This window comes from Oncorhynchus mykiss, chromosome 5, assembly GCF_013265735.2.
Source record: "Oncorhynchus mykiss isolate Arlee chromosome 5, USDA_OmykA_1.1, whole genome shotgun sequence".
In the NCBI taxonomy this organism is placed as follows: Eukaryota; Metazoa; Chordata; class Actinopteri; order Salmoniformes; family Salmonidae; genus Oncorhynchus; species Oncorhynchus mykiss.
The window spans coordinates 91,265,979-91,292,941 of NC_048569.1; the positions used below are offsets into that span (position 1 = coordinate 91,265,979).

The following is a 26,963-nucleotide window of genomic DNA, read 5'->3' on the forward strand; positions in this document are numbered from 1 at the left end:
CCATCTCTCTCTCTCTCACCCCATCTCTCTCTCTCCCTCTCTCCCCATCTCTCTCTCCCCCCCATCTCTCTCTCTCTCCCCATCTCTCTCTCTCTCACCCCATCTCTCTCTCTCTCCCCATCTCTCTCTCACCCCATCTCTCTCTCTCTCCCCATCTCTCTCTTACCCCATCTCTCTCTCTCTCCCCATCTCTCTCTTACCCCATCTCTCTCTCTCTCCCCATCTCACCCCATCTCTCTCTCTCCCTCCCCCCATCTCTCTCTCTCTCTCACCCCATCTCTCTCTCTCCCTCTCTCCCCCCATCTCTCTCCCCCCCATCTCTCTCTCCCTCTCTCCCCCCATCTCTCTCTCTCTCTCTCTCTCTCTCTCCACATCTCTCTCTCTCTCACCCCATCTCTCTCTCTCACCCCATCTCTCTCTCACTCCATCTCTCTCTCTCCCCCATCTCTCTCCCCCATCTCTCTCTCCCTCCCCCATCTCTCTCACCCCATCTCTCTCTCCCTCCCCCCATCTCTCTCTCTCTCCCCCCATCTCGCTCCCCTCCCCCCATCTCTCTCTCTCCCCCCATCTCTCTCTCTCTCCCCCCAATCTCTCAATCTCTCTCACCTCATCTCTCTCACCCCATCTCTCTCTCTCTCTCTCTCCCCCCCATCTCTCTCTCTCTCTCTCCCCCCATCTCTCTCTCTCTCCCCCAATCTCTCAATCTCTCTCACCTCGTCTCTCTCTCACCCCATCTCTCTCTCTCTCTCCCCCCCATCTCTCTCTTCCCCCCCCATCTCTCCCTCCCCCCATCTCTCTCTCTCTCTCACCCCATCTCTCTCTCTCACCCCATCTCTCTCTCTCTCACCCCATCTCTCTCTCTCTCCCCTCCATCTCTCTCTCTCCCCCCCATCTCTCTCTCTCACCCCCCATCTCTCTCTCCCCACATCTCTCTCACCCCATCTCTCTCTCCCTCCCCCATCTCTCTCTCTCTCTCCCCATCTCTCACTCTCCCCCCATCTCTCTCTCTCTCTCCCCCATCTCTCTCCCCATCTCTCTCTCTCTCCCCATCTCTCTCTCTCTCTCACTCCATCTCTCTCTCTCTCTCTCCCCCCCATCTCTCTCTCCCTCCCCCCATCTCTCTCTCTCTCCCCCCATCTCTCTCTCTCTCCCCCCATCTCGCTCCCCCTCCCCCATCTCTCTATCTCACCCCATCTCTCTCTCTCTCCCCCCAATCTCTCAATCTCTCTCACCCCATCTCTCTCTCTCACCCCATCTCTCTCTCTCTCCCCTCCATCTCTCTCTCTCTCTCCCCATCTCTCTCTCTCTCTCTCCCCCCATCTCTCTCTCTCACCCCCCATCTCTCTCTCTCTCTCCCCCCATCTCTCTCTCCCCACATCTCTCTCACCCCATCTCTCTCTCCCTCCCCCATCTCTCTCTCTCTCTCCCCATCTCTCACTCTCCCCCCATCTCTCTCTCTCTCCCCCATCTCTCTCCCCATCTCTCTCTCTCTCTCCCCATCTCTCTCTCTCTCTCCCCATCTCTCTCTCTCTCTCACCCCATCTCTCTCTCTCTCCCCCCCATCTCTCTCTCTCTCTCTCCCCCATCTCTCTCTCTCTCCCCCAATCTCTCAATCTCTCTCACCTCGTCTCCCCCTCACCCCATCTCTCTCTCTCTCTCACCCCATCTCTCTCTCTCCCCCACCCCATCTCTCTCTCTCCCCCACCCCATCTCTCTCTCCCCCACCCCATCTCTCTCTCTCCCCCCATTTCTCTCTCCCCCCATCTCTCTCTCTCTCACCCCATATCTCTCTCACCCCATATCTCTCTTTCTCCCCCCATCTCTCTCTCCCTCCCCCATCTCTCTCTCCCTCCCCCCATCTCTCTCTCTCTCCCCCAATCTCTCAATCTCTCTCACCTCGTCTCCCCCTCACCCCATCTCTCTCTCCCTCTCTCCCCATCTCTCTCTCTCCCTCTCTCCCCATCTCTCTCTCTCCCCATCTCTCTCTCTCTCACCCCATCTCTCTCTCTCTCCCCATCTCTCTCTCACCCCATCTCTCTCTCTCTCCCCATCTCTCTCTTACCCCATCTCTCTCTCTCTCCCCATCTCTCTCTCTCACCCCATCTCTCTCTCTCCCTCCCCCCATCTCTCTCTCTCTCTCACCCCATCTCTCTCTCTCCCCCCATCTCTCTCCCCCCCATCTCTCTCTCCCTCTCTCCCCCATCTCTCTCTCTCTCTCTCTCCCCATCTCTCTCTCTCTCACCCCATCTCTCTCTCTCACCCCATCTCTCTCTCTCTCCCCATCTCTCTCTCTCCCCATCTCTCTCTCTCACCCCATCTCTCTCTCTCTCCCCATCTCTCTCTCACTCCATCTCTCTCTCTCCCCCATCTCTCTCCCCCATCTCTCTCTCCCTCCCCCATCTCTCTCTCACCCCATCTCTCTCTCCCTCCCCCCATCTCTCTCTCTCTCCCCCCATCTCTCTCTCCCTCACCCCATCTCTCTCTCCCTCACCCCATCTCTCTCTCCCTCACCCCATCTCTCTCTCCCTCACCCCATCTCTCTCTCCCTCACCCCATCTCTCTCTCCCTCACCCCATCTCTCTCTCCCTCCCCCCCATCTCTCTCTCACCCCATCTCTCTCACCCCATCTCTCTCTCCCTCCCCCCCCCATCTCTCTCTCTCTCTCTCTTTTTCTATCATATTCCCTCCATGCAGGTTTTTTTCTTCCCTTGATAGTTAGCAGCAGTTATCCTGCATCAGTTATCCTGCATCAGTGCTCCAGTAGGGACAAAGGGAAAGAGCAAGATGTCGGAACCATTAGTAACGCGGTTCCCAGGCATGTGTAGTTACATAGCTGAGTGCAAACGTGAGGCGGACCGCTCATGCCGGGGATTACCGGGCCTGTGTGTCCATGTACATGTGTGTCGCCATAAAGACCGCTGGTGGAACAATACACTGATGGACCCAGACGCAACAGAACTGCTCTGGGACCGAGAAACACGTCTCACACACACACAGTAAGAGACACGCACACACACAGTAAGAGACACACACACACACACACAGTAAGAGACACACACACACACAGTAAGAGACACACACAGTAAGAGACACACACACACACACAGTAAGAGACACACACACAACCTCTGGGAACAAGAGAGGGCTGTACAGAAATCAGTCCGGGGTCTGTGTGTCTGTATGTGGTTGGGGTTCTCTGGTTCTAGCTGAGCCTGCTGTGGGTTCTGTGGTCGGCCTCGCTGAACGCCTCTAACACACTTAACCAGATCCAGCACTGAGCAGCGCAATCAAGGGTCAAGTACAGTGCCTCTGTATTTGGATGAAAACCATGTCAATATGTAAAGATCAACGTTTGAGTTGATTCTTAGTGTCAAGGCTACAGAGTGAACCAGTCAAAGTGGAGGTCTGAGGTGGTCTGACCCCGATGTCTGAGGTGGTCTGACCCTGATGTCTGAGGTGGTCTGACCCCGATGTCTGAGGTGGTCTGACCCCGATGTCTGAGGTGGTCTGATCCAGATGTCTGAGGTGGTCTGACCCCGATGTCTGAGGTGGTCTGATCCAGATGTCTGAGGTGGTCTGACCCCGATGTCTGAGGTGGTCTGACCCCGATGTCTGAGGAGGTCTGACCCCGATGTCTGAGGTGGTCTGACCCCGATGTCTGAGGTGGTCTGCCCCAGATGTCAGAGGTGGTCTGATCCAGATGTCTGAGGAGGTCTGACCCCGATGTCTGAGGAGGTCTGCCCCAGATGTCTGAGGAGGTCTGCCCCAGATGTCTGAGGTGGTCTGATCCAGATGTCTGAGGTGGTCTGACCCCGATGTCTGAGGTGGTCTGACCCCGATGTCTGAGGTGGTCTGACCCCGATGTCTGAGGTGGTCTGACCCCGATGTCTGAGGTGGTCTGACCCCGATGTCTGAGGTGGTCTGCCCCAGATGTCAGAGGTGGTCTGATCCAGATGTCTGAGGAGGTCTGACCCCGATGTCTGAGGAGGTCTGACCCAGATGTCTGAGGAGGTCTGACCCCGATGTCTGAGGAGGTCTGACCCCGATGTCTGAGGAGCTCTGACACCGATGTCTGAGGAGCTCTGACACCGATGTCTGAGGAGCTCTGACACCGATGTCTGAGGAGGTCTGAACCCGATGTCTGAGGTGGTCTGACCCTGATGTCTGAGATGGTCTGATCCAGATGTCTGAGGTGGTCTGACCCCGATGTCTGAGGTGGTCTGACCCCGATGTCTGAGGTATGAACAGACTACAAAGAGCATGCTGTCTGTGCCAGTCTCCTCTGTGATCATTTACTGATATGAATCATGAAGAGAGATTCACACACACATCACCCAGCGTTCCTGAAGAGGGTGTGTGTGTGCGCGTGTGTGTGTGTAAAGTCAATGATCAGAGAATCACACTGCCCCTAAGGGGTCACCCCCCTCCCCCTCCCTTCTAAATGCCTCCCTCCTCACCCGCTCTCCCTCTCCCCGACAAACTATCTATTTGACCTAGATAGTTTGTGTATGCATTGACATGTAGGCTACGTGTGCCTACAAAAAAGTGTATGTAGTTCCGTCCTTGAGCTGTTCTTGTCTATTAATGTTCTGTACTACAGTATGTCATGTTTCATATTCTGTGTGGACCCCAGGAAGAATAGATGCATGCTGCTTTCACAAAAGCTAATGGGGATCCTAATAAAATACCAAATTCTCTCTCGCTCTCCTCGCCCTCTCCACATTCTCTCTTCGCCCTCTCCTCTCTCTTCGCCCTCTCCTCGCTCTCTCTCTCCGCCCTCTCCTCGCTCTCTCTCTCCGCCCTCTCTCTCCGCCCTCTCCTCGCTCTCTCTTTCTCCGCCCTCTCCTCTCTCTCCTCTCCCTCTCCCCTCTCCTCTCTCTCTCCGCCCTCTCCTCTCTCTCCGCCCTCTCCTCTCTCTCTCTCTCTCTCTCTCCGCCCTCTCTCTCTCTCTCCGCCCTCTCCTCTCTCTCCCTCTCTCCGCCCTCCCTCTCCGCCCTCTCCTCTCTCTCTGCCCTCCCTCTCCGCCCTCTCCTCTCTCTCTGCCCTCCCTCTCCTCTCTCTCTCTCCGCCCTCTCCTCTCTGCCCTCTCCTCTCTCTCTCCTCCCTCTCCTCTCTCTCTCCTCCCTCTCCTCTCTCTCCGCCCTCTCCTCTCTCTCTCTCCGCCCTCTCTCTCTCTCTCCGCCCTCTCTCTCTCTCTCCGCCCTCTCCTCTCTCTCTCCGCCCTCTCCTCTCTCTCTCCGCCCTCTCCTCACTCTCTCCGCCCTCTCCTCACTCTCTCTCCGCCCTCTCTCTCCGCCCTCTCCTCTCTCTCTCTCTCTCCGCCCTCTCCTCTCCCTCTCTGCCCTCTCCTCTCTCCGCCCTCTCCTCTCTCTCTCTCCGCCCTCTCCTCTCCGCTCTCTCTCTCCGCCCTCTCCTCTCTCTCTCACTCCACCCTCTCCATCTCTCCGCCCTCTCCTCTCTCTCTCTGCCCTCTCCTCTCTCTCCGCCCTCTCCTCTCTCTCTCTCTCCGCCCTTTCCTCTCTCTCCGCCCTCTCCTCTCTCTCTCTCTGCCCTCTCCTCTCTCTCCGCCCTCTCCTCTCTCTCTCCGCCCTCTCCTCTCTCTCACTCCACCCTCTCCATCTCTCCGCCCTCTCCTCTCACTCTGCCCTCTCCTCTCTCTGTCTGCCCTCTCCTCTCTCTCTCCGCCCTCTCCTCTCTCTCTCCGCCCTCTCCTCTCTCTCTCCGCCCTCTCTCTCTCCGCCCTCTCCTATCTCTCTCCTCCCTCGCTCTCTCTCCTCTCTCTCCGCCCTTTCCTCTCTCTCTCTCTCCGCCCTTTCCTCTCTCTCTCCGCCCTCTCCTCTCTCTCTCCGCCCTCTCCTCTCTCTCTCCGCCCTCTCCTATCTCTCTCCTCCCTCTCTCTCTCCTCTCTCTCTCTCTCCGCCCTCTCCTCTCTCTCTCTCCGCCCTCTCTCTCTCCGCCCTCTCCTCTCTCTCTTCACGCCATCTCCCCTCTTTCTCTCCGCCCTCTCCTCGCGCTCTCTCTCTCTCTCTCTCTCTGCCCTCTCCTCTCTCTCTCTCCGCCCTCTCTCTCCGCCCTCTCCTCTCTCGCCGCCCCGCCCTCTCCTCTCTCTCCGCCCTCTCCTCTCTCCTCTCTCTCTCCGCCCTCTCCTCTCTCTCTCGCTCCGCCCTCTCCTCTCTCTCTCGCTCCGCCCCCTCTCTCTCTCTCTCTCTAGCTCCGCCCTCTCCTCTCTCCATCTCTCTCTCTCTCTGCCCTCTCCTCGCCCTCTCTCTCCGCCCTCTCCTCTCTCTCTCTCTGCCCTCTCTCTCTCTCCGCCCTCTCCTCCCTCTCTCTCTCTCTCTCCTCTCTCAAATTCAAATTCAAATTCAAATTCAAGCTGCTTTATTGGCATGAAAAACATTGTGTCAATATTGCCAAAGCAACAATGTATACAATATACATTGTAACAAAATTATAAATGATAGCAAATAATAATATAAAATGGTAGTAAATAATAATACAAAATTAAATACAAAAATAATAACAATAAAATGGTAACAGTCTACAGTAAACATTAATAATTATAGTAATAACAATAATAGTAATAATAAGTAAGTTACTGTTTACTATGCAGATGTTATTATTCAGTGTCCCTCAGGCTATGGCAGGAAAATACATATTTGGCTGCAAGAGGAGCCATTGCTCCTTCGCCCATGAGTATTCTTAGTTTTTCCTCTGGGTTCAATTTGTAAAAATGTGGAATATATGTAGTCATTTCTGTGAATAATGAATCTCTTTGTGAGGAATATTTATCACAGTAAAGGAGAAAGTGCATCTCTGTCTCTACCTCCCCTGTCATGCAGTGACCACATACACGCTCCTCTTTGGGTAGCCATGTCTTTTTATGTCTGCCGGTTTCTATTGCCAATCGGTGGTCACTTAGCCTGTACTTGGTAAGGATCTGTCTCTGCTTCGTATCTCTGACAGAGTAGAGATAATCAGCCAATTCATATTCTCTGTTTAGGGTCAGATAGCAATTTAGTCGGCTTTGGGATTTTGTTTCGTTTTTCCAGTATTGTAAATATGATTCCTTTGATTGGTTCATGATTTTGCTTATTGGAATTCTTTCTTTTGAAGCAGTGCTGGCGTCAGCTTGGTTGGTGAGGTCCAACACCATCTGACTGAGAGGGCTCGTTTCTGGGCTCAGCTCTTGGGCTTGAAGTGCTTTAAATTGCAGACTCGAATTTGGACTTGAATTTAGATGTAGCCAAAATTTTAATGATCTTTTCTGTATTTTCATTATTACTGGAAAACGGCCCAATTCTGCCCTACATGCATTAGTTGGTGTATTTCTCTGGACTTGTAGAATTTTCCGACAGAATTCTGCATGTAGGGCTTCAATTGGATGTTTGTCCCACATTTTAAAATCCAGTTTATTGAGTGGCCCCCAAACCTCACTTCCATAAAGTGCTATTGGTAGGATTACACTGTCAAATATTTTAGTCCAAATTCTAATTGGGATGTTGATTTTGAATAATTTCATTTTTATTGCATACATTGCTCTGCGGGCTTTTTCTTTGAGTGCCTTCACTGCCATATTAAAGTTTCCCGATGCAGATATGGTCAGACCAAGGTAGGTGTAATGTTTTGTGTGTTCAATTAAGGTGTTGTTCAGGGTGAATTTACATTTGTGTTTCTGACATCTGGGTTTTTTTTGGAAAATCATGATTTTAGTTTTTTGGAAATTTACTGCCAGGGCCCAATTATGGCAATATTGCTCCAGAATATTAATGTTTTGTTGAAGACCTTCTTTGGTTGGTGATAGAAGTACCAAGTCATCAGCATATAGCAGGTATTTCACCTCTGTGTCAAATAGTGTGAGTCCTGGGGCTGGAGATTGGTCCAACATGTCTGCTAATTCATTGATATAAATGTTGAAAAGATTTGGACTCAAATTGCAGCCTTGTCTCACACCTCGACATTGTGAAAAAAATTCTGTTCTTTGGTTTTTGATTTTTATTGCACACTTGTTTTTTGTGTACATACATTTTATTAAGTCATACACCTTACCACCAAGCCCACTTTGTAGAATTTTGTAGAATAGCCCTTCATGCCAAATCGAATCAAATGCTTTTTTAAAGTCAATAAAGCAAGCAAAGATTTTGCCCTCTTTTTTTTGGTGGACGTGTTTATTAATTAGTGTGTGTAAGGTGTATATATGGTCAGTAGTGCGATGGTTAGGGAGAAAGCCAATTTGACATTTACTTATTACATTTTTTTCTTGAAGAAAGGTTTGAATTCTTGAATTCAAAATGCTACAGAAAATCTTTCCCAAGTTACTGTTGACGCAAATTCCCCTGTAATTATTGGGGTCTGATTTGTCTCCACTTTTGTGGATAGGGGAGATGAGCCCCTGGTTCCAGACATCAGGGAAGCAGCCAGAAGTTAAAACCATGTTGAACAATTTAAGCACAGCATTTTGCAACTCAGGTGTGCTGTTTTTCAGCATTTCATTTCTGATGTTGTCTACACCACAAGCCTTTTTTGATTTAATAGATTTTAGCTTTTCATTTAGTTCTTGTTGGGTTATTGGGTAATCTAATGGATTTTGGTTGTTTTTAATGACTGATTCAAGGATGTTCAATTTTTCTATAATTTCTAATTGGTTCTGGTTTAAGTCTTTTTGTGGGATGTTTTTGTATAGATTATCAAAGTAAGTTTTCCAAATTCCTACATCTTGTATGGCTAATTCTTGTGGCTTTGTTGTGCTTAAATTGTTCCACATGTCCCAGAACTGATTTTGGTCAATTGCGTTTTCAATTTCATCAAGTGTCTTGTTGGTATAATTCAATTTCTTGCATTTCAGTGTTTGTTTATACTGTTTCAGAGTTTCAAAGTATTCATATCGTAGCTCTGGGTTGTTTTGCTGCTTATGTTTTTTGTTTGACATTTGTCTTAGGTGTTTTCTAATTGTTTTACATTCATTATCAAACCATTTGTCAGAAACATTTAGATTTTTGCTTCTGATGTTGCATTGCTTTGGTTTTCTCAAATTTGCTTTCGATGCTGCTTTTTGGAATATGCAGTTGATGTTTTGGGTAGCTGAATTGACACCATCTTTATTGTTTTGGTACTGTGAGTTATTGAAAAACTGTATAGAGTTCATCATTTCATTTGAGTTCAATGTTTCAATGAATGCCTCTGCACTGTTTGGAGCCCATCTGAACGATTGGTTTATGTTGTAAAGTTTATTGGGCTGTTTTTTTGAATGAATATTGCCGGTTAATTTCTTCAGAAACACGTTGATCTGACTGTGATCTGACAATGGTGTCTGTGGTCTGACAGTGAATGCACTAATGGAGGAGGGGTCAATGTCAGTGATGGCATAATCGACTACACTTGTCCCAAGAGCTGAGCAGTAAGTAAACTGACCTAAAGAGTCCCCTCTGATTCTACCATTAAGCATGTACAGGCCTAAGGCTCGACAGAGATGTACTAACTCTTTTCCATTTTTGTTCAGTATTTGGTCAGGACTGTTTCTATTATTTATAATAGGGCTACTGTACAAGGAGGGGTGTCCAAATATGTGGTGGTTACCTCCCGCATCAGTGTAGTCAGGCTCAGAACCTGTTCTTGCATTGAAATCTCCACAAAGAAGCACTTTACCCTGCGCCTGAAATGTAATGATTTCTGTCTGGAGATTGTCAAAAAACTGATCATCATAATATGATGAATCTGAAGGAGGAGCATAAGCTGCACATATGTATACATCATTGTCACAATAGATTGTACCTTTGTTAAGTTTTAGCCAAATGTGAGTGGTACCTTTTTTCATTTCATTCAGTGCTAAGTCCTGCTTATGCCAAATGATGATTCCACCTGAGTCTCGGCCCCGTTTAACATTTTTATGTTTGATTGATGGTAGTAAACTTTCTCTATAGCCTGAGGGACACTGAGTATCTATGTCTCCACGACACCATGTTTCCAGTAGGATTATGATGTCCTGTCCCTTGATGTTTTTAATCAATTCTGGATTAGTTGTTTTATAACCAAAATGTGAAGAGTATAGGCCCTGGATATTCCAAGAGCTGATAGTTAATGATCTCATTTATAATAAGTGATATTCACTGGTTTGAGTAAAGTACATCGAAAAAAAACAAAAAAAATAAAATATGTATATATACATATATATACATACACATATACACACATACATATATATACATACATGTATACACACATACATACATATATACATACACATACATATATATATACATATATATATACATACACATACATATATACATACACATACATATACACACATACATACATACATACATACACACACACACACACACATACATACACACACACACACATACATACATACATATATATATACATATATATACACATACACATACATATATATATATATATATATATATATATATACACACATACATGCACATACACATATACACACATACATACATACATACACACACACGCGCACACACACACACACACACACACACCATTACATATAATAATTATTATAATACCGGTGTCAATACATTTAGGAATATTTGTAAACAAATGAATAAGAATGGAATAAGATTGCATTGTACTTATGTTATGTGCAATCTGCAACCCTGTGTGTTTGTGTGTGTGTGTGTGCGCGTGCGTGCCCGTGTGTGAATTAAAGGGACTGTCTAGCTCAGTAGTCTGCATATTAGTTGCAATAGTTGGCGCACCTCTCCTATCTCTGATTGTTCTAGGGGTCTTCTGCCAGAGGTTACCTCAGCATATGTAGGCTGACGATCTAATTGATACATGGTGTGGACTGCATCATGTGGTCTACTTCCCTGAAGGGCAGTGTTCTGACCGACCCTGGAGTAGTGGTCAGAGCTGTGTTGTGATGGGCTGGGTCTAGTAGAGCTGTGTTGTGATGGGACAGGTCTAGTAGAGCTGTGTTGTGATGGGCCGGGTCTAGTAGAGCTGCGTTGTGATGGGCCGGGTCTAGTAGAGCTGTGTTGTGATGGGCCGGGTCTAGTAGAGCTGTGTTGTGATGGGCCAGGTCTAGTAGAGCTGTGTTGTGATGGGCCAGGTCTAGTAGAGCTTTGTTGTGATGGGCCAGGTCTAGTAGAGCTGTGTTGTGATGGGCCGGGTCTAGTAGAGCTGTGCTGTGTTGGGCCTGGTCTAGTAGAGCTGTGCTGTGTTGGGCCTGGTCTAGTAGAGCTGTGCTGTAATAAGCCATGTCTGGCTCTTTTCTCCTCGGGATGGTGGAGGTACTGTTGTTTCAGAAGGTGGGGCGTGGGACCTTTGTTGCTGGGGTGATGGGTGTGTGGGTCCCTGCCAAGTGTTGCATCTTTTAGGTCCTTGGCAAAGGTTCTGATACTGTCCTGATCAAGATGTATATTATCATATAAGTGTTGACATGTCAGAGTGGGGTGGTGAGCCGTTCTGACGTTGAGCAGTGAGGCACAGTCCACAGTGATCTGTTGATTTATTTTGTCGATCAACTTTTCTGGGAAGTCTTTTCTTGGTAGGAGGGTGGACACAACTATATTGGTTGTTGGGAACATAGCCTGTGCCCGTTCTGCCACTCTTCTCACTGCCCCAGATACATTTTCACCTTTGGCATGAAGGTCGTTTGTGCCAGTGTGGATGATGATGTTGTCAGGGGTGTCAATCCTGGTCTGACTGAGTAGCTGCATTGCACTCTCAGTTGTAGGACACCAGAACTTATACACCTGGTGTCTAGGGAATAATCTTTCCTGGACTAAGAACTTCCCATTTGAATCAATTAGAATTGCAGTTGTGGGTGATTGTCTGGGTGGAGCAGACTGGGAGGCTGGTATTCTGACCTGGGCTGGAGCAGACTGGGAGGCTGGTAGGTTAACCTGGGCTGGAGCAGACTGGGAGGCTGGTATTCTGACCTGGGCTGGAGCAGACTGGGAGGCTGGTAGGTTGACCTGGGCTGGAGCAGACTGGGAGGCTGGTAGGTTAACCTGGGCTGGAGCAGACTGGGAGGCTGGTATTCTGACCTGGGCTGGAGCAGACTGGGAGGCTGGTAGGTTGACCTGGGCTGGAGCAGACTGAGAGGCTGGTAGGTTGACCTGGGCTGGAGCAGACTGGTAGGCTGGTGCAGTGTCATCCGGCTGTGTAGTGGAGGCCATGCTGGTCTCAGGTTCTGCTTGTGTTGTACCAAGCTGGTGGACATGTTTTCTAGATGCAGAGGACACAATGACTCTCTGCCGGTTGAGGGTGTCAATGTACCTCTCTTTTTGTTCGAGCTCCTTTCTAGTTGTGCTCAGATGGTCTCTGAGGTCATCATTTGTCTGACTCAGCTTGTCCATTCTGCTTTCTAATTTAGCTATGGATGCTCTGCTCTCCTCCCTGAACTGTTTCATCTCTTCTTTGAGTTTCTGGACAGTGTCCTCCTCTTGAAGCTTCTTCTCTCTGAGTTCTATGACCTCTGCTTCGACTAGAGAGAGGGTGTTGTGGAAACGTTGCATAGCAGGTGTTCTTATTGAAATTGTCATGTCCTTGACTCTGTCTGCTGCAGGTGAGGTAGGTAAAGGGACGTTGAGGGCTTCCTGCTGGGTCACAGAGACCATTGGGGTCTGCTTTTCTCCATCTCCCTCCTTGACTTTTTCCTCATTTTCTGAGATGATGTCAGCGTCTTCTTTTAGGGTAGCAAACCTATTCTCAAAAGCCTGGAGGCTTGAATCATTGCCTTGTATCAATACAGTTCCATTATTATATAAGTTTACTGTTTGATATGTGTTGCTCTGGTCAGCTTCTTCAAAAATGCTGATCTGACATCCTTGGCTGATGCCCCTCTTTTTTGAGAAAGGGAAATGGTTGCAAATAACCTTTTTCCATATGTTCCCTCGATTGGTATTAAAAATTAAATTTGCTCTTGTTTTGTAACTGGTAAGATCTGCAAACAGGCATTCATGGTTCTGTCCCATCAACAAACCTTTGAAACTTTTCTTAGCTTTCTCTGTTTGGATGTCTGGTGGGTAAACAATTTCCATAGCAACGCTGGTGATGTTGGCTACAATGTTGCAATAGAATAGAAGTGCTGTTTCTTGTATAATGCTCTCTTGTTTCTTCAGAGGACTGTTTCACTTTGTTGTCCTTTTTTCTTTTCTTTTTTCTTCTGTCCTTATTTTGTCCTTATTTTGTCTTCCTTTCTTCTGTTAACTAGATATTTTTTTTGTTATTCTTTGTAAGCTAGCTAGCTTCTTCCAGGAGAGTCCCTAGCAACTGCTTAGCAACATGTAAACAATTCAGCTAACAATTCAGCTAGCTAAGATAACTGTATAATTTTATGAAATATAGTTACTTTTTCGAAATCCTGTCTTTTTGGTTTGTTGCTTGTATTGTCTTCTATTGAGTCTTGCAGTTTTCTTTTGATTTTTTCGATGTACTTCACTCTAAAAAACCATTTAAATCTCAATATATACAGGAGCTCATTTTTCAGCAGCTGCTCAATTTGGAACTCCGGAACTCTAATCTCTCTCTCTCTCTCTCTCTCTCTCTCTCTCTCTCTCTCCGCCCTCTCCTCTCTCTCTCTCTCTCCGCCCTCTCCTCTCTCTCTCTCTCTCCGCCCTCTCCTCTCTCTCTCCGCCCTCTCCTCTCTCTCTTCACGCCATCTCCCCTCTTTCTCTCCGCCCTCTCCTCTCTCTCTCTCCGCCCTCTCCTCTCTCTCTCACTCCACCCTCTCCATCTCTCCGCCCTCTCCTCTCTCTCTCTGCCCTCTCCTCTCTCTCCGCCCTCTCCTCTCTCTCTCTCTCCGCCCTTTCCTCTCTCTCCGCCCTCTCCTCTCTCTCTCTGCCCTCTCCTCTCTCTCCGCCCTCTCCTCTCTCTCTCCGCCCTCTCCTCTCTCTCTCTCACTCCACCCTCTCCATCTCTCTGCCCTCTCCTCTCTCTGTCTGCCCTCTCCTCTCTCTCTGCCCTCTCCTCTCTCCTCTCTCTCTCCGCCCTCTCCTATCTCTCTCCTCCCTCGCTCTCTCTCCTCTCTCTCCGCCCTTTCCTTTCTCTCTCTCTCCGCCCCCTCCTCTCTCTCTCTCACTCCACCCTCTCCATCTCTCCGCCCTTTCCTCTCTCTCCTCTCTCTCTCCGCCCTCTCCTCTCTCTCTCCGCCCTCTCCTCTCTCTCTCTGCCCTCTCCTCTCTCTCCGCCCTCTCCTCTCTCTCTCACTCCACCCTCTCCATCTCTCCGCCCTCTCCTCTCTCTCTGCCCTCTCCTCTCTCTGTCTGCCCTCTCCTCTCTCTCTCTGCCCTCTCCTCTCTCTCTCTGCCCTCTCCTCTCTCTCTCCGCCCTCTCATCTCTCTCTCCGCCCTCTCATCTCTCTCTCCGCCCTTTCCTTTCTCTCTCTCTCCGCCCCCTCCTCTCTCTCTCACTCCACCCTCTCCATCTCTCCGCCCTTTCCTCTCTCTCTCTGCCCTCTCCTCTCTCTCCGCCCTCTCCTCTCTCTCTCTCTCCGCCCTTTCCTCTCTCTCCGCCCTCTCCTCTCTCTCTCTGCCCTCTCCTCTCTCTCCGCCCTCTCCTCTCTCTCTCACTCCACCCTCTCCATCTCTCCGCCCTCTCCTCTCTCTCTGCCCTCTCCTCTCTCTGTCTGCCCTCTCCTCTCTCTCTCTGCCCTCTCCTCTCTCTCTCCGCCCTCTCATCTCTCTCTCCGCCCTCTCTCTCTCTCTCCGCCCTCTCCTCTCTCTCTCCGCCCTCTCCTCTCTCTCTCGCTCCGCCCTCTCCTCTCTCTCTCTAGCTCCGCCCTCTCCTCTCTCCATCTCTCTCTCTCTCTGCCCTCTCCTCTCTCTCTCCCCGCCCTCTCCGCCCTCTCCTCTCTCTCTCTCTCTCTGCCCTCTCTCTCTCTCTCTCCGCCCTCTCTCTCTCCTCTCTCTCTCCGCCCTCTCCTCGCACTCTCTCTCTTTCTCTCTCTCCGCCCTCTCCTCTCTCTGCCCTCCCTCTCCCTCTCTCTCCGCCCTCCCTCTCCTCTCTCTCTCCGCCCTCTCCTCTCTCTCTCTCCATCTCTCTCCTCCCTCTCCTCTCTCTCTCCGCCCTCTCCTCTCTCTCTCCGCCCTCTCCTCACTCTCTCTCCGCCCTCTCCTCTCTCTCTCTCTCCGCCCTCTCCTCTCTCTCTCCGCCCTCTCCTCTCTCTCTCTCCGCCCTCTCCTCTCTCTCCGCCCTCTCCTCTCTCTCTCCGCCCTCTCCTCTCTCTCTCTCCGCCCTCTCCTCTCTCTCGCCGCCCTCTCCTCTCTCCGCCCTCTCCTCTCTCTCTGCCCTCTCCTCTCTCTGCCCTCTCCTCTCTCTCTCTCCACCCTCTCCTCTCTCTCTCCGCACTCTCCGCCCTCTCCTCTCTCTCTCTCCTCTCTCTCTCCTCCCTCTCCTCTCTCTCTCCGCCCTCTCCTCTCTCTCTCTCCGCCCTCTCCTCTCTCTCTCTCCGCCCTCTCCTCTCTCTCTCTCCGCCCTCTCCTCTCTCTCTCTCCGCCCTCTCCTCTCTCTCTCTCCGCCCTCTCCTCCCTCTCTCTCCGCCCTCTCCTCCCTCTCCTCTCTCTCTCCACCCTCTCATCTCTCTCTCCGCCCTCTCCTCTCTCTCTCTGCCCTCTCCTCTCTCTCTCCGCCCTCTCCTCTCTCTCTGCCCTCTCCTCTCTCTCTCTCCACCCTCTCCTCTCTCTCTCCGCCCTCTCCTCCCTCTCCAACCTCTCCTCTCTCTCTCCGCCCTCTCCTCTCTCTCTCTGCCCTCTCCTCTCTCTCTCTCTCTCTCCGCCCTCTCCTCTCTCTCTGCCCTCTCCTCTCTCTGCCCTCTCCTCTCTCTGCCCTCTCCTCTCTCTGCCCTCTCCTCTCTCCGCCCTCTCCTCTCTCTCTCTCCGCCCTCTCCTCTCGCTCTCCGCCCTCTCCTCTCTCTCTCCGCCCTCTCCTCTCGCTCTCCGCCCTCTCCTCTCTCTCTCTCTCCGCCCTCTCCTCTCTCGCCGCCCCGCCCTCTCCTCTCTCTCTCCGCTCTCTCTCCGCCCTCTCCTCTCTCTCCGCCCTCTCCTCTCTCTCCGCCCTCTCCTCTCTCTCCGCCCTCTCCTCTCTCTCTCTCTTCGCCCTCTCTCTCGCTCTTTGCACTCTCTCTCTCTGCTCTCTCCCATCTCTCTCTTCGCCCTCTCCTCTCTCTCAGCCCTCTCCTCTCTCTCAGCCCTCTCTTCTCTCTCAGCCCTCTTCTCTCTCAGCCCTCTTCTCTCTCAGCCCTCTTCTCTCTCAGCCCTCTTCTCTCTCTCAGCCCTCTTCTCTCTCTCAGCCCTCTTCTCTCTCTCAGCCCTCTTCTCTCTCTCAGCCCTCTTCTCTCTCTCAGCCCTCTTCTCTCTCTCAGCCCTCTTCTCTCTCTCTCAGCCCTCTTCTCTCTCTCTCAGCCCTCTCCTCTCTCTCTCAGCCCTCTCCTCTCTTCCTCACTCCTCTCTGCCCCACTCCTCTCTGCCCTCTTCGCCCTCTCCTCTCTCTCTCTTTTCGCCCTCTCCTCTCTCTCTCTTTGCCCTCTCCTCTCTCTCTCTTTGCCCTCTCCTCTCTCTTCGCCCTCTCCTCTCTCTCTCTTTGCCCTCTCCTCTCTCTTCGCCCTCTCCTCTCTCTCTCTCTCGCTCGCTCTTTGCACTCTCTCTCTGCTCTCTCCCATCTCTCTCTCCGCCCTCTCCTCTCTTTGACCTCTCTCTCAGCCCTCTCTTCTCTCTCTCAGCCCTCTTCTCTCTCTCAGCCCTCTCTTCTCTCTCTTAGCCCTCTCAGCCCTCTCTTAGCCCTCTCAGCCCTCTCTCAGCCCTCTCTCAACCCTCTCTTCTCTCTCTCTCAGCCCTCTTCTCTCTCTCAGCCCTCTCTTCTCTCTCTCTCAGCCCTCTTCTCTCTCTCTCAGCCCTCTCTTCTCTCTCTCTCAGCCCTCTCTTCTCTCAGCCCTCTCCTCTCTCTTTAAGCCCTCTCCTCTCTCTCTCAGCCCTCTCCTCTCTCTCTCAGCCCTCTCCTCTCTCTCTCAGCCCTCTCCTCTCTCCCCCACTCCTCTCTGCCCTCTCCTCTCTCCCCCACTCCTCTCTGCCCTCTCCTCTCTCCCCCTCTCCTCTCTCTCTCTCTTCGCCCTCTCTCTCTCTTCGCCCTCTCTCTCTCTTCGCCCTCTGTCTCTCTTCGCCCTCTGTCTTCGCCCTCTGTCTTCGCCCTCTGTCTTCGCCCTCTGTCTTCGCCCTCTGTCTTCGCCCTCTGTCTTCGCCCTCTGTCTTCGCCCTCTCTCTTCGCCCTCTCTCTCTTCGCCCTCTCTCTCTTCGCCCTCTCTCTCTTCGCCCTCTCTCTCTTCGCCCTCTCTCTCTGCGCCCTCTCTCTCTGCCCTCTCCTCTCTCTGCCCTCTCCTCTCTCTGCCCTCTCCTCTCTCTGCCCTCTCTCTCTTCGCAGACGCAGAGAGAGAGAGAGAGACACAGAGACGCAGAGAGAGAGAGAGACACAGACGCAGAGAGAGAGAGAGAGAGACGCAGAGAGAGAGACAGAGACGCAGAGAGACAAAGAGACACAGAGAGAGACACACAGACGCAGAGAGAGAGAGACAGAGAGACGCAGAGAGAGAGACACACAGACGCAGAGAGACACAGAGACGCAGAGAGAGAGACACACAGAAAGACGCAGAGAGAGAGCGAGAGAGAGAGAGCGAGAGACAGACGCAGAAAGAGAGACACAGAGAGACACAGAGAGAGACACAGACGCAGAGAGAGACACAGACACAGAGAGAGACACAGACGCAGAGAGAGAGAAAGAGAGAGACAGAGAGAGAGAGAGAGAGAGAGAGAGAGAGCACGACAGCGAGAAAGCACAAGAAAGACAGGTTCTCTCCACAACAGGGAAGGTTCCAGAGCAGACAGTCCTGATACCAACTACAAAGGCCTTCCCTCCCTCCTTCCCACATTAGGTCATTAATATTAATGAGACTTCCTGCCTTCTTGTTTTATCCGATATGAACATGAAAAAGCGTAAAAAAGCATCAATTCCAGGAGTTGTGGCAACAGTTTGACCCGTAGCCCCGATGGAAACACAGACCGTGCAGCCGCGCCAGACTTCCTGTTCAAAGACAGGGACTCCTTTCATCAGGGGATGCTTTCTCTGCCGCAACACTGCCAACCCATGCCATCTGGCTTCTTCTGACGGAACGCTAACTTCAAGACGCGGTGTGCGCTGCGTTTGGGCTGCACTGCGTTGGGCTGTGCTGCAGAGCGAAGCTGTTTGTTTTAGGAGGCTTTTAGAGGGCTGTCATTGGGCTAGGATGATACCAGTATGGAGATATTTTCTTCATGGCAAAAATAACACACAAAAAAAAAAAAAAAAACACGAAGCAGACCGAACTCTTTGATTCTGTAACATATTGTGTGCTATAGCTTGGAAAATAAATACATGTGTGTCTGGATGACAACATGATGATGTTTTGTTCCCTTGCCATGATACTAACGAGTATCACGATACTGGTATCATCCCAGACCTTGTGATAAACATGCTTTAGTACCTGAGGCTCGGCCGTTTCCAGACTTCTGCCCCACACCGCGTGCTGCTAGCCTGTTACCACTCCAAATAATATTCACTGTTAAAATGTCCACCAGGACATGTCTGCTAGCCTAGCAGAGACAGTATGGTGGTAGGAGCCAGGCTGAGGCTCCACAGTACTCCACCCCAATAACTCCACCCCCTGTACTAGGCTTGAGAGGTATACACTACCTCCACTAGGACTAAACCATCCCCCATCCCCCAGACTCACCTCCACACCACCCCCCCAGACTCACCTCCACTAGGCCCCACACCATCCCCCCCAGACTCACCTCCACACCTTCCCCCCAGACTCACCTCCACTAGGCCCCACACCATCCCCCCCAGACTCACCTCCACACCACACCATCCCCCCAGACTCACCTCCACACCATCCCCCCAGACTCACCTCCACACCACACCATCCCCCCCAGACTCACCTCCACACCACACCATCCCCCCCAGACTCACCTCCACACCATCTCCCCAGACTCACCTCCACACCATCCCCCCCAGACTCACCTCCACACCACACCATCCCCCCCAGACTCACCTCCACACCACACCATCTCCCCAGACTCACCTCCACACCATCCCCCCAGACTCACCTCCACACCACACCATCCCCCCAGACTCACCTCCACACCATCCCCCCCAGACTCACCTCCACACCATCCCCCCCAGACTCACCTCCACACCATCCCCCCCAGACTCACCTCCACACCCTCCCCCCCAGACTCACCTCCACACCCTCCCCCCCAGACTCACCTCCACACCCTCCCCCCCAGACTCACCTCCACACCCTCCCCCCCAGACTCACCTCCACACCCTCCCCCCCAGACTCACCTCCACACCCTCCCCCCAGACTCACCTCCACTAGGCCCCACACCCTCCCCCCCACTCACCTCAACTAGGCCCAACACCATCCCCCCCAGACTCACCTCCACTAGGCCCAACACCATCCCCCCCAGATTCACCTTCACACCATCCCCCCCAGACTCACCTCCACTAGGCCCCACACCATCCCCCCCCAGACTCACCTTCACACCGCCCCCCCAGACTCACCTCCACTAGGCCCCACACCCTCCCCCCCAAGACTCACCTCAACTAGGCCCTACACCATCCCCCCCAGACTCACCTCCACTAGGCCCCACACCATCCCCCCTAGACTCACCTCCACACCATCTCCCCCAGACTCACCTCCACTAGGCCATACACTGTCCGCCCCAGACTTACCCACCAATTGCTCTCCAAATGCTCCTGAGTACTGACCAATGTCTGCTCCTGTTCACTGTAGCCCCACCATTCACACATAATGCTTTTACACACACAAACACCCCGAGACCTTCAAGAACAGCTAAATACCCCGCTGGCTCCCGGGCCTGCCTTCAGACATCTGTAAAATATTTTGATTTGCTGCCCCACGACCGCAGCACACTGGCAGAGGTCTCCCGTCTCCCAGCCGCAGCTTGGCAGGACATCTGAAGGAGCCAGAACCAGCTCCTCAGCCTCATGGCTGCTTCCACAGCCCACCCTCTATCCCTCCCTCCCAGCCAGCCTCCCACCCTCTATCCCTCCCTCCCTCCCAGCCAGCCTCCCTCGCTCCCAGCCTCCATCCCAGCTACATCCTGAAGCTCTCTGTAGCTCCCAGCAGCTCCTCAGCCTCATGGCTGCTTCCACAGCCCACCCTCTATCCCACCCTCCCTCCCTCCCAGCCTCCATCCCAGCCAGCCTCCCACCCTCCCTCCCAGCCAGCCTCCCAGCTACATCCTGAGGCTCTCTGTAGCACCCAGCAGCTCCTCAGCCTCATGGCCTCCCACCCTCCCTCCCAGCCAGCCTCCCACCCTCCCTCCATCCCAGCTACATCCTGAAGCTCTCTGTAGCACCCAGCAGCTCCTCAGCCTCATGGCCTCCCACCCTCCCTCCATCCCAGCTACATCCTGAAGCTCTCTGTAGCTCCTCAGCCACATGGCCTCCCACCCACCCTCCCAGCCAGCTACATCCTGAAGCTCTCTGTAGCTCCCAGCAGCTCCTCTCCCACTGCAGGGCAGGACACGCCGTCTGAGCTCCTCCTCTTCCACTGCAGGGCAGGACACGGCCGTCTGAGCTTCTCCTCTCCCACTGCAGGGGGGCCCCGGCTAGCGGAGAGCCCCAGGACCAGAGGGGGGGCCCCAGCTAGCGGAGAGTCCCAGGACCAGAGGAGGGCCCTGGCTAACGGAGAGCCCCAAGAGCAGAGGGGGTGTTTAAGGGCAGCAGGGCAGAATAGTCGGGTTCTTATGGATCCTCTCTCCATGCCTCGACAAGGGTTCCAGAACCCCAGGACCAGAGACATAGGACCTGAGACCCAGCGAAGGCTGCTCCAATGCTGGTCACAAATGCAGGAAGTGAAACAGAGACAGACAGTCTGTGTGTGTGTGACAGTCACACAAATGTACACGCTGTAGTCGACATGCTCTTTCCTGCTGTAAATCCTGTGTGAGAGCTTCAAGACTAATTTGCGGTGATGTTGGAACAAACGCCCATAGCGACACAGTCAACACTCCTCCATTTGAAATGATGTACTGCACTCTTTCTGCAATGCAAGAGCGCACATTCATTCTGCTTTTGTCTCGTCTCATGACAAATGCATACTGTTGCTGTCATTGCTCTACTGTTTACAGTGGCACATAGCATCTTGTAATTATTCCATGAAAGTGAATCTATATCCTGGGGGAGTTGTAGTATGTGTGTTTGGTATAATCTAAAGAGATGTGGAAGGAAGGGGGACTACACAACAACTAATAAAAGGAACTTTGTGCTTTTGAGCGATCTGTTCCAGCACAGTTCACAATCTGTCAACTTGGCTTTAGCTGCCGCTCTGACGACAGGGCTAGGGCCACGCTCACAGGGCTAGGGCCACGCTCACAGGGCTAGGGCCACGCTCACAGGGCTAGGGCCACGCTCACAGGGCTGCCCGGGGTCAGAACATAAATACACAGTATGTCTATGGACTGGCTCGTGTGTGAGCCATAAAATCTCATCTAGAAAGAGAGTTAAATACTAAACTCATATGAGCCTGAGCAGAGACATTTACGGGGTGCTCTTCCCTGTCTAAACTGTACGGTTTAGTCAGCTGTCCAGAATGATGTTACATTTTAGAATAATGTCAGAAAACCAGACGTTCTTAATCATTTAGCAAAACCCTATTGTACTAATATCGTATCTTAATTAACATTCAATAAAGCCTCATCGGGTCTACTTTGGGGCAATATTGGTAATCATATAATAGGCTAAAATAAACTGTTATCTTTTTAAATACTGTAATATCGTCACACAGAAGTAGATGGGCTTTTAACTGAAAAATACTAAATAACAGTGTGACATTGTGTGAGTCCCTTCGGAGTGATGTAAAGAGTGGATATTGTGTTGTCATTAAGGCTGGGCGATATATCAAAATAATTTGATGAATTTATGTTTTATTGCCTATATTGCAAGAATTGAGGTTTGTATTTTTTTTAACGAGAGTTGTGTCTTTTTGGTCTCGTCTCCTTAGCGCCTTCTGTGCTGTGAACACCTTCCCACTCGCAGACACCAAGCCCCTCCCCCTTCTGTGCTGTGAACACCTTCCCACTCGCAGACACCAAGCCCCTCCCCCTTCTGTGCTGGGAACACCTTCCCACTCGCAGACACCAAGCCCCTCCCCCTTCTGTGCTGGGAACACCTTCCCACTCGCAGACACCAAGCCCCTCCCCCTTCTGTGCTGGGAACACCTTCCCACACGCAGACACCAAGCCCCTCCCCCTTCTGTGCTGTGAACACCTTCCCACTCGCAGACACCAAGCCCCTCCCCCTTCCACTCACAACAACAAATAGGAAAGATCACCTCTTCCTCTCTGACAACAAGCAGTTTCAACTCGCAATTTGCATTTGAGGTTTGGTCCAACACAAATCAGTCATATGGACACTGAAACACATTGAGACATGAATTTTACTTTAATAGAGGATAACTTCATCTTTCTAACAATGCCCTTTTTATGTCTCAAAACTCCCAAAACGTAGAACAGAGCCAACAATACTTAAAAACGGGAGTTTCATCAATGAACATGATTGGAAAATGTATCCTTAGTTTCTGACTCACGCGGCATTTGCGGTACCACTAGCAGCATTTTGAGCTAGCTGTTTAGTCTGTGTTTTATAAAATGACTTCAACATCTAAAAAAATGTGAATGGGCTATGTTGTTCAAACTGTTGGAGACAGACAGGAGGGTGTGTTCATAACAGTTGAACTGTTCTACCTGGTTAGCAAGCAAATATATCCAAGTTGGCTAGACTTTTAAATATTAAGATTAGCTGGCTACTCACGAGCACGTGGGCTTGTGCTTGAGACTGTTAATGAGACCTGTGTTATTGTTCTAGAATGCCTGCTACCAGGGTATTTTTCATAGACAGACCTGAAAACCAGATCAGTGATTACTGCAACAACAAAAAAAGCAGGTTAACCTATTTTTATAAAATAAGTAAATTATTAGTGGGTCTTATGGTTGAAGGCTTATTGAAGCCTAGGTATAATTTTACAAACCCTGAATTCAGTAGATTATTCCTGACTGTTTGAAATGCAGTGTATTTGACCTTAAAATTGCACAACAAAGATTATTCAGAGAAAAAAAATATATATATATATATTTTTTTTTATCAATCAATCAAATAATAAATAATATATATATACACACATAGCGAATTGCCCATAAGTTGGAAAGAAAAGAGAGATGATTTTTAGGCCATATCGCTCTGCCCTTGTTGTCATGGCCTGGGCTAACCCAAGAGCCCACCAACTGCTGCTCAGACTTTACACAGGGTCGGAGGTCAGTAATTTACTGTTTTGTATGTCTTTGTAGTCAGTTTTCCCTCAGAGCACAGCAGACCTTGATGAGAAAGGGATCAATGTTTCAGAAAATGAAGAACTTTCATATCAAACCAGGAGCCGGAAGGCATCCTCGAAGGATATTTGAATCTGTGAACATCAGTGACCTTCATAAGATATAGAACGGAGGTGATAGTCAAGCCTGTTCCTCAGATAGGTGAAATATTGACAGTCTAGTTGTTTGATGGGGTAAAAACAGCCTGCTCTCAGCACCCCACCAAAAGGTCTTCATAAGACAAAAAAGCAATTTTGGAGGGGCCAATTTTGGCACAAAATAAGATTGGTCAATTAAAAATATATATAAATATAAATATTCTGTTCAAGAAAGGAAGCAAACATTTCACTTGTAGCCTAGGCATAGTATCTATCCTTTCTGTAGAGCCGGGGGGTAAACTCTGACATTATGCAAAAAGGAAGAATTTAATGTAGCTCAAAAAAATAGCCTGGGGAGACTTCCTCATCAAACGTGCTTTAAGATATAAAAATAGTTCTCTTTTTTTTTGGTTCTTTGTAAAAATCCCCGGGGGCATGATGACTGTAAAAGTGGTCAGATGACAAATGTCACATCCCATCTTGAATACGATACTGGAGCCTGGCTGCTCGGCTACAAACAGGAAACTGTCAAAGGACTGAGACATTTTGTAAATTCCAATGTGCCGAATAACTAAGGCATTTCCACACTAGAGGCGACACACGTGGATTTACAGAATTCTCCACAAAGATGACTGCAGTGTAGCCATTTCATTTTATATATATAACATTTCGATTTCACATATTTGGATAAAGCAGATATAATGTAAGACCATAACTCCAATGACGTAAACTGTTACAATGTCAAACACGAGACAAACCGAGATAGGCCTCATATAGCCTAGATGCTACAACAACAAAAGCATAACCTAGTTTACAATGCAACAAATCATGACATTTCGCCAAAGGCTGTCAAAAACCATTCACGTCTCATCAGCAATCAAAAACAAGGTTACTGGCAGGCGGCCCTGCCTAAACGCTACAACCCGTTGACGCTCAGCCCTGTTTGATGCAGCCAGCTTTTGGCTGCCATTGACTGATCATCCATCAGGTTCCTGACTAGATCCTTGATACTGTACTTCAGAGAGACAGGCACTGATCTCATCTCCATCACCTAGCTGAGTGAGAGTGACTACTCTCTCTCTCTCTCTCTTGTTTTTGATGGAGAGGGGATGTGGCAACAGGAGGTTGAGTAATAACTAGGTCAACTCAGTCACTCCTGAATCATCTGTGGCTGTGTTCTGTTCTGGGCAACTGATGGTACAGAGCTGAGAGACATTGGGCTGTGAAAACAATGTTAGCGTGAGCTGTGAGGTGAGCGCATCAGTCTAGTACAAGACACAATATGGTGTTCTGTGGCAATAGGCCCACATTACCTCAAGTTCAACCTCTACCATATGGGTCTAGAGTAGACAAAGCATGTGTGTCATCTTGAGTGTCAGAGTTTTAAAAAAAGGTACTGTGTTAATATGTACAGAATCTTCACAGTTGTGATTTCACACCATAAACTACTCAACAATTTGGGAAACAAGTCTGCAGAGAGCAGCTATTCCAGAACCTCTTCTCAGTACGGAATTGTAGGTATCAAGAACACTGACTTGACACAGCTAGTATTCGAAATACATTAGTTAGCTACAAATCAGCTAATTCATCGCAGCATATTGACGTTCACTATTCTGAATTCACCCCACATTTCCATTCTCATTTCACACTGGAGAAACGAAACTGAGATCCAGGACAGGCTGACAAAAAAGTTTGGAAAAATAAAAAAAATATTTGCACGACTTCTGCTAAACTGACGACAAAACGTTATACTAGTAGCTAGCTGTGCACATTATTAAACAACATACCTAGCTAGCTAACTAACTGTTGACAGTAGAGACTATAGCAACGCGCTAATTCGCAAGATAAACTTTAGAAAACAGCTGGATAGCTAACGGGCTACCGTTAGCTAACTACAGCACGATGGAAACAAGTAGCACTGCTTTCGTCCTGTTTGCTAAAACTTTCCGGAGCGTATTTACAAGTTACCCGTAAATTATATTATCTTTCTAGCTAGCTAAGTTGCACATGTGGTATGGACGCTGGAAAGTAGCTAACAATATAGTTGGCTAGTTTAACAAACTTCTGCCAGAGACAGAACTAGCTTTGCTTCTACATTCTTACCAGGAAGTGGGAGCCTCACTTTTCCTTCCGTCTTCTGGTGGTGATGGCGGGTTGTCTTTGCTTTGGGGCTTACTTTTCCAAATCCAAAGTCGTGCTGCAGTCGAGTTTCCCTGTGCGCTAAAAACAGAAGAACTCTAATTGTAAAATGAGTTGAATAGGTAGTAGCTACGTGTTCAGAAAGAGTCCGTCAGGTCCTTACTGTTCCTGACCCGTGGCAGTAATGTCAACAACCCAGGAATCCCGGAGCGAAGGGGCGGGGTAAATGTCAAACAATAGAGGGGAACTGTCAAATACCGCGGGATGCGGGGATATATATACATATTTTTTTGGAAGGGATCTTCAAATGTAACAGTCATTTAGGCTTTAGAGAGTTGAAAGTTGATCTGAGCCTGGGCAGTGAAACTATAACTCCCTCATCACAAAGATGCCCTGCTTCTATTCCTAGATTAGATCCAGGTCTTTCGAGAGTCTCTGTGGGTCAGGCCAACTAGAACTGTTTAGAGCTCATATCATACATTTGCTCTTAACACAGCTCTACCTAGCCTATATGTTATCCTAATGTTTACCATTACAGAAATAACTGGTTGAGCTGTCCCATCACTAGAGACATACGCACATACTCTCTCTCTCTCTCTCTCTCTCTCTCTCACTCACACACACACACACACAGTGCATACACCTGTAATACACCACATACACCTGTAATACAACGCGTACACCTGTAATACACCACATGCACCTGTAATACACCACATACACCTGTAATACACCACAAACACCTGTAATACAACACGTACACCTGTAATACACCACATACACCTGTAATACACCACATACACCTGTAATACACCACATACACCTGTAATACACCACATACACCTGTAATACACCACGTACACCTGTAATACAACACGTACACCTGTAATACACCACATACACCTGTAATACACCACATACACCTGTAATACAACGCATACACCTGTAATACACCACATACACCTGTAATACAACACGTACACCTGTAATACACCACATACACCTGTAATACACCACATACACCTGTAATACACCACAAACACCTGTAATACAACACGTACACCTGTAATACACCACATACACCTGTAATACAGCGCATACACCTGTAATACACCACGTACACCTGTAATACAACACGTACACCTGTAATACACCACATACACCTGTAATACACCACATACACCTGTAATACACCACAAACACCTGTAATACAACACGTAAACCTGTAATACAGAACATACACCTGTAATACAACGCATACACCTGTAATACACCACATACACCTGTAATACAACGCATACACCTGTAATACACCACA

General features: G+C 49.7%; 2 protein-coding genes across 2 annotated transcripts in view; one reads left to right on the top strand and one right to left on the bottom strand.

Annotated features, from left to right (window-relative positions):
* Positions 1-25,881, bottom strand: part of LOC110524793 (serine/threonine-protein kinase Nek7) — a 160,252-nt gene extending 134,371 nt beyond the window's left edge. Inside the window, exon 1 of the mRNA XM_036978762.1 lies at positions 25,610-25,881. The gene's annotated coding sequence lies outside the window, so the exon portion shown is untranslated. The remainder of the gene's footprint in view (positions 1-25,609) is intronic.
* On the top strand, positions 18,260-19,587 carry LOC118964734 (extensin-like). Its single transcript, XM_036979081.1, has 2 exons — positions 18,260-18,268; positions 18,841-19,587. The coding sequence occupies exons 1-2, from the start codon at positions 18,260-18,262 to the stop codon at positions 19,585-19,587; spliced, it is 756 nt and encodes a 251-aa protein (XP_036834976.1).
* Positions 25,882-26,963: the final 1,082 nt, after the last annotated feature.